Raw genomic sequence first — 7,949 nt, 5'->3', positions numbered from 1 at the left:
TTTTTGATTGTGACTTTTAGCAACAACTTGGATTTGTCGCTGTTAAAAGTTCACTTTTAGAGGCAACCTTTTAGCCTACCGCCAATAGTCTTTTTTTTTTTTTTATAGTGACAGGTACTCTTCTGAAATATTTATAAAGTCTGATATTATACTTGTCTTCAAATTAATATAAATTTCCTTTACTTCACTTTTAAATTGTGAAATCTTATACCCTTAATTTCCCTTACATTTCTTGTTAAGAATGAAATATTACTTGTATAATATTCATCATGTGTGAAATAATCTATAACTTGTTAAATTACTAACGTCACTTGTAGAATATCTTATGTTACTTGTAAATTACCTTGCATTGTTTGTTAAGTCCTTGATGTTACTTATTAAATATTTAACCTGTGTAAATGTATACATGACGTAGCTTGTTAAATTACCAACTTCACATGAATTTTGTACTCGTCTTCAAATTAATATATTCCCTTAACTTCACTTGTAAATTATGAAATCTCACATCACTTGTAAATTCCCTTATGTTACATGTTAAGATTAAAATATTATTTGTGCAATATTTATCACATGTAAAATCATTCATAACTAGCTTGATAAATTACTAATGTCATGTGTAGAGTGTCTAATAATAGTACTTGTAATGTAATAACTTAAAAAAAATTAATTAATATAAAATAAATTTATATTAAAGTATTGTGATTTATTTTATTAATTTTGATACAAATATCATGAGTAAGAGATAACGGTGCTCTGGTGATGTGTGCGCCCGTAAATTTCTGTCATATCTCCTTCAGTCTGAATCATCTTGGTCCAAGGAAAGAAATTATTTATTTTGCTCCAGTTTTGGTTGAAATTACTATAATACCCTTTAAAAAAATTTAATTAATAAATAAATTTAAAAAAATCACAGTTGATTCTTTTGTGTGTTCCTCATCTCCATTTTCTCGACTATTCCAGAATGAGGAGGGAGAGAAATTTGCTCTCCATTCTTCGTACACCCTCCACCTTCCTTTCCGTTCTATCGCCGGTGACTATGAGTGCCGGAGTCTGCCTCTTCATCCTCCTTTGCGACTGACGCCAGTGGCCTCCTTACTTTCTCGAGCTGGCTCATGTCTGAACTGGGGAAGAGTAAGAGAAAATCTGTCACCTTCTTCCTCCTCTTCATAGCTCGCCACTGTCGTAGGTAAATACGGCAGCTCCGTCCATCACTCAAATCATGAGTTCTTCTTGCATTTATGCTGTTGATTTCCTCTTTTCTTTCCTTAAGCTCACTGTTCTTCTCCCTCCTCTGTTGCTAGCAAGCTTTGGGTTCTTCAATGTTTTACTATGGAAGTTAGTTCGCTGTTGTAAGGGGCTCAGATTGAGGCTGTCTCTTCCCCTTGCACCACCACCGTTCTTCTTTTGCCTTTGTCATTGGGTCTCTTATTCCTCATCTTGACTTGCTTCAAGTGCATTTGACCCTCTCTGTTTCTTTTTTCCCTTGTATGTTCTGTTTGTGTGTGTGTTTAATGATGGAGATTGTGGTTTTTTTTCCTAGCCTTGCTGTTCTGCATGTTCGAATATGGAGAGAGAAGTTCAAGCAAGTTGACGTATTGGTCTTTTGAGGACGATGAAGAAGTATGGACTTGAATTTTATTTGAGTTTAATTTGAATTTATATATGAATGAAATTAGGGAAAAACTAGACTAATTTAAATATGGATATTGGAGAATTTTGAGAACAATTGTTGGGATGAATGGAAGAATTGAAGCTTGGTATTAGTTAAGATTGGACGTTTGTGAGATATTCAATGAAATGGCTATTGGAAGGAGTTGGCCCATGATGATTAAACATGTGTAATAATTTAATTGTTGTTGTTTAGAAAATTTTTAGAAGGCACTTTTCTTTGATAGAAGTTGGAAGCTTGGTCATTTCATATACTAATTTAGGACAACTTTTGGTAAGAATTGAAAAGAAAAAAAAACACTTGGTCTTATGGGCTAAATATTGTTTAAAATAAAGGGCATTTGATAAAATGTTTGAACAGAGAAATTTTGTATTTAAAGTGGCAAAATATATGTGATAATTATATTATTGTTGATTAAATAATCTTGAAAGACATTTGTTCTTTGCAATGATAGTTAAGGTAGAATTTAAAGGTTTTTGGGAGAGATATTTGAGTTAGTAATTCAAGAACTAAATTGCTATTTGGGCATTCATTTAGGATATTTTAGAATGTTTGATGCCATACTAAGAAAGATAAAAGTGAAGGTTTGCTTTTTTGTTATTTATCTAAGTTGTTTTGGATTAAATAGTTTGGACAGTAAAGCATGTTTGAGGAAGTGACAATGGTATTACTTGAATAATAGGAATTTAAGGACAAAGCATTGTTCCTAGAAGATTTGTTTGGAAGTAAGTTATACACTTGGGACCTCTACAGGTAAGTGGATAGCATCCCAACTGATATTTCATTATAATCTCCTTTATTTAAATATTATATTTTTATGCAAATTCTTTTTATGATAACAATGTGATTATGAGATATTTTGTTGATTAAATTACTTTATTTCATGAAATTATTTTATCAGAATTGATCATTTTAGTCAATCAGTAAATATAAGTTTGAATTTTAATTGTGAGATTTCATTTTGAAAATTATTGAACTGTCACGGAAAAATGATTCATGCGAGTTTGACATTGAAAGGAAAATTTGATTGAATAGTGATCAATTTCTCGCATGTTTGAAAATGATTTTACAAAAGGGACTTTATAGGGAACACTGGATGCTAACGGCAGTTTCGTTAGCCCTTGACGCGCCATGGTACACCTAACTAGTAGGGTGCTTATAGGAGGTGCTAGCCTCGTGCGATGACCAACGCACGTGGAACGGAGGGATGGTTATTTGTGAGCATAGTACTCACGTTTGTTTCGTGGCTTCAAGCCAGATTTGGTTAGCAATACCTTCGTAGACTGTGTGTCCACATTTGTTTCGTGGCTTCAGCCGCGTTTTGTTATTTACCCTCGTTGATTGTGTGTCCACATTTGTATTCGTGGCATCCGCTGCGTTCGGTTATTTACTCTTGTAGACTGTGTGTCCACGTTTGTTTATTGTTCTGATAAGTCCCTAAAATTTTGAATTTGATTATTTGGTGATTTTATATTCCATTGGTTTTTATTTAGTAAATTTTTTACAAACATTTATTTCATTTATGTGCTTTCTTGAAATCAAGTAATAATAACATTTGTTATGATAGTGCAATGGTTTAAGATTTTATTTAAAATTTTATAGAGTTATTTTATTTTGAAGTTTGTTAAATTTTTATAGAAATTGTTGTCTATTTAAATTACATAATTATTTCAAACTTTTTTTTTATTCATGTTTAATTGTTTATTGTTGGGACGTTATTCATTGGAAGAAGTATTTTTGGTCTCAGATAATGTGAATGGCTTTGGACTTCTAGTTGATCATTAAGGGCCATCTTTTGACTTGAAGTGAAGAGTTAATGACCACCCTCTTTTTGTTGTAAAGATTTAAATATGAAATTTTATTTTGTAAATTTTATTGTAGGAGCTCTACATAACTATAGTTAAAGCCCTTATATGTGTATTATGCTTGATTTGTTTGGTAGAAGGAGCATAGCTCCTTGTTGAATGTTATTTGTTACTAAAAGAAAATACTGTTATTGAAATCTTGGAGTCTTATTTTGAGAATGGTCATGTTAAAATTTTAAAAATAAAATAAAATAAAATACAACCTTTTGTTCTTATTATTCATATTGAAAATAGTTCGATTTGTTGTTAGATATATTTATGGTTCAGAACTTAAGATTTCTTAACTTAAGGCTTTCGGAATATGAGTTTTGTTCCTATATTCCATGCCGGTCATGCCTTATTTTCAGGGTGTGACATGTAAATTGCTTTATGTTACTTGTCAAGTTCATTATGTTACTTGTCAAATATCTAATATGTGTAAATCTACATGACTTGTTAAATTACTAACTTCTTAAGTAAAATGTCTTGTAAAATATAAAAATATACTCATGTACTTGTGAAATCTTACTTATGAATTCTCTTATGGTACTTGTTAAGCTTGGAATATTACTTGTGTAATATTCATGCTATGTAAAACTATCCATTTCTTATCATTAATGTCACTTGTAAAAAATGAGCATTCAATATTATTTATAAATTGTCTTATGTTGCTTGTCAAGTCCATAATATATGTTACTTGCAACTATGGCTTCTCTCATATGCATGCTACTTACTTTTGTTTAAACGTGAGGGGTAACAAAGTCTTTTCACTACGAAACTTACTTTCATGATGATCTTCAAAACCTACAATGTTATTTCAAAAATATTTGGGTATGATTAGAAAATGTGTGCCGATGGTCCTAGAATGAAATTCACCCTAAATTTAATGCTTAATATAGAAGAAAGGACTGAAATTGGATATTCCAAGATCTATTGAATATAGTCAAAATCTTAACCAAAACAATATGAGAGTATCTTTGTTTCAAAAATTATAAAATCATTCTCACAACGAGTTACCAAACAAGTATTTTACATGACTTTGGAAGAGTGACACAAATTCTTAAATGTAACAGCCAGACTTTTTCACTTAATTATTTTTTTTTTTGTAATAATCCTTTGGTGATTCTTCTCCTTTTATTGATCTCTTTGGCCTGCGTCAATGGTGGGTCAAGTTTATTCAACAACAAATGAAAACTTTTTTAGGGATAAATAAAAAATATTGTAACGATGTGACCGGTTTTTTTTTTAATAAAATCATAAGAAAATATTTTTTAATACAATTTGAAAACAAATGGAACATGCATTAACCACCTGCATTTCGAAAGCAGCCTCTTCCTCCTGTTCACACGTAATTGTATCGTAAGCTCTTCCTCAAAAGGTTATTATGAGCTATTTTCTGCTTCTAATATTTACTCCCTCTAAGTCAAGGCATTCGCAACTAATTCACCATTCTTGAAAAACAAAAAATACTTGAAACATTAATTTCTTAAAACAACTTATATCTTTTCAATTATACTCTCATTGTATACCTTATTTAAGTGCCTTGATATTAACAATTGAAATTTCAATGCATCATTTTATTCAAAAAGAATAATGAATAAATGAGAGGTATAGTTAAAAAAAAATATATAAAAATTATTTAATATTTTATATTTTCAACAAAACAAGACATAGATGGAGTAATGTAGAGGGAGGGGGCACTAATTGGTTGATGGATTCGACTCTAAAGAACAGAAGTGGAAGATGATACAGCAACGATCATTACGAGCCCTGTTTCATCGGACGTACACAAAGTAGTGAATCTTCTTCGGTATCTTAAATCCAAGAAGTGTATAATAAGAAGGAATGAAGTTGGCGATGATGAATAAAGCTTGTGAAGGAGTTGAATGGGATATGTTAAAAGGTGGTAGATGAGGCTCTTATCTCAAGCCCATTGAGTGAAGCCCTTGGTCCAAAACTCACATTTGAACCGTGTTTCTAAAAACTCAGAAGCAGAGGATGATTTTTCCCCTATACAATAGCTGTTATCTTGTCTATATTTGGTCCATTGAGTCAAGCTTGATTCAAAACTCACAGATTTAAAGGGGTGTTCAAATTCAGAATAGGTAGGTATGTGATTTTGAACCCTTTTATCTGGAAAAGAGCACATATATGGATGAGAAGCAGAGGAAGATCTCTCACAGATTGGCCTATTTACTTCCACTTTTAACAGTTGTTTAAAATAAATAATAATATCACCCAAAAAGAAAGTGACTTATATTATTATCTCACTTTTGTTAATTAGATTGTCCACCTAACATATGAATGATGCACATCCCTCCACAAATGTGAATTAAGTAAAGAAAAAGACACTTGAACTGCCCTTATTTTTTATACAGTACACAGTCTATATATAGCAATAACAACTCTTTTTTTAAAATAAAAAATGACAACGATAAGGGCAAACATGCGCACACAAATACTTTCTAAAATCCAAAATGCCTACTTTTATAAGCAATTATCTCCCAGCATTGATGCCTTTGAGCTAGAATATCTTGACGTGCCTTCAAAAGATGAGCATGACGAGCCATGACATTGGCATGCTCTTGTTGAGCCACCTGTACCACTCGTGCAGCTTCCACCTCCTCATCATGAATAGCTGCAAGCATTGCATCGTTGGTCTTTAGATCATTGTCCAAACCCCTTAGAACTTCTTGAATTCGATCGCTTTCAGATATCTCACAATCTGAAACCTTAGTCTTTGTAGACTCAATCCAATCCTTGTCAAAACCCAAAAAAGAAGCATCCTTTAAATATTCATCTAGCTACCTCTTGTCAGCTTCAGTGACCGTGAAGGGAGTCCTAGTGGTCAGAATGTTCAAGATATCTAGCAATACCCTGTAGGACATGCACAACACTCGAGTGCTTCGATCATTGGTAGAAAGTCGAAGTTGTGGGTGAGTCTCGAGTGCCTTTGCCAATATTGAATGCTCAAAACCCTCTAATTTCATCATATCAACTATTTCTTGCACCCCAGGAACAATTGAAGCCCGATTATTAGTCTTCTCTAGAAAAGAAGGTATCATCTCTGCAGGTGTAGAAAATGGTGACAGTGACAACCTTGAATCCTCAACAATATCTGACTTTGTCCTATCATGACTTTCAACAATTTGGCCTAAAGAAAGCATCCCAATAACAATGAGTGTAATATTTATGCGCGTGTGTGTGTACATTTGAAAAGGGCAATATAGTATAGGACTGAGTAAATAACCTCTAGAATATGATGGCTCCTCTTCCATTTGTGTTAGGTTACTTGGATCAACTCTTAGATCCTCACTTGAGTTTACTAGGTCACTATGGGCTACCACATTTATCTTGAATTCGTTTTGAAATCCACTTGCTTCGTTGATGGCTTCATTGCAAACGCCCTTGAGACTTGTTAGATTACCACCTCCACTTCAGACGATGGCATGATTGCGAAACTTATCAGATTCTTCAACATCATCTGCATACAACGTCATGAGTTCAATAGTTAGTGATTTAATTTCAACAATATTTTTGTATATTTCTTCCTAAACTAGTGAAGCAATGTTATATATAACAAAAACTATCCAACAATTAGAAGACAACAAAATAAAAATTATGAAGGAACATCACTAAAAGAAGGGAACAAAGAAACTAACGATAAGTGGGCTCAGAGAGAGAAGGTGGAGGAGTTTCATTGAGACTTGTTGAAGCTTTTAATGATATGGGACTCAATGTGAAGATTGCCTTGGAAGTTGGCTCACTCAAAGTACTTGTTGTAGTTGGCACAAATGGGTCTCCTATGAAAGTATGTGAATGTATATATATAACACAGTGATCAAATCTAGGGATTAATTTCATTTGCGTAAAGTAACTAGTATCATACCATGAATCGAGGTATCAGGCTGGTTTTTTTGGCGAAGAGCTATTTGCTTTTATATCACCTCGATGACGTCGCGTAGTTATCAAGCTTACTGTGACGCCCAAAATAAACAATCCATATATACAAGACACCACTCCTTCTCCTAAATGTAGGAGTTAGCAAAGGAGCTTTTTTTTTGTTTTAATATATATAAGACGTCAATTTTAGTTGTTTTCCACATTTTATTATTTTTCTCTCAAACTACCCTTATTAAGTACATTACAATCAATGAGGGTAGTTTCTTATATCAATGATTAAAAAGTCTAATATTTTAAGAAAATCAATACACATTTTTTTACATACAGCTAATTTAATTAACTAATTTTCTTTATAAAATATATATATATATATGTATATATGAATTATATATCTAGCTTCTACATTAAAAACTGGAGGGAGTAGTATTTTACCTTCTCTTGCCTCTTCCTCATGAGATTGTATGTCATGATCTGTTGTTTCTTCTTGCGATTGTCCTTCCATCATGATTGTTTCTTTTTTTACTTCTTTGTCG

At 32.4% G+C, this 7,949-nt stretch overlaps 1 protein-coding gene and 1 long non-coding RNA gene across 2 annotated transcripts; one reads left to right on the top strand and one right to left on the bottom strand.

Moving 5' to 3' along the window:
- The first annotated feature begins 947 nt into the window (after positions 1-947).
- On the top strand, positions 948-3,745 carry LOC129312676 (uncharacterized). Its single transcript, XR_008593667.1, has 5 exons — positions 948-1,186; positions 1,302-1,420; positions 1,541-1,620; positions 2,352-2,422; positions 3,417-3,745. It is a non-coding gene; the product is annotated as an uncharacterized LOC129312676 (long non-coding RNA).
- Positions 3,746-5,938: 2,193 nt separating this feature from the next.
- Positions 5,939-7,949, bottom strand: LOC129312896 (uncharacterized). The gene is made up of 3 exons (XM_054955672.1): positions 7,849-7,949; positions 6,764-6,997; positions 5,939-6,667 (listed from the first exon to the last, which is right to left on the bottom strand). The coding sequence occupies exons 2-3, from the start codon at positions 6,789-6,791 to the stop codon at positions 6,318-6,320; spliced, it is 378 nt and encodes a 125-aa protein (XP_054811647.1). The 5' UTR covers positions 6,792-6,997; positions 7,849-7,949; the 3' UTR covers positions 5,939-6,317.

Source organism: Prosopis cineraria, unplaced genomic scaffold (genome assembly GCF_029017545.1).
Source record: "Prosopis cineraria cultivar Desert tree isolate PC_DT_omini unplaced genomic scaffold, ASM2901754v1 PC6, whole genome shotgun sequence".
Classification (NCBI taxonomy): Eukaryota; Viridiplantae; Streptophyta; class Magnoliopsida; order Fabales; family Fabaceae; genus Prosopis; species Prosopis cineraria.
The sequence above is the reverse complement of the archived record's forward strand: the minus strand, read 5'-3'. Positions and strand labels throughout refer to the sequence as shown.

Bases quoted from the DNA above. Each gene is read 5' to 3' on its own strand.
- LOC129312896 (XM_054955672.1), bottom strand. From the start codon at position 6,791: ATGGAAGAGGAGCCATCATATTCTAGAG. The intron at 6,668-6,763 runs GTTATTTACTCA...TGCTTTCTTTAG, and splicing joins GGAGCCATCATATTCTAGAG to GCCAAATTGTTGAAAGTCAT.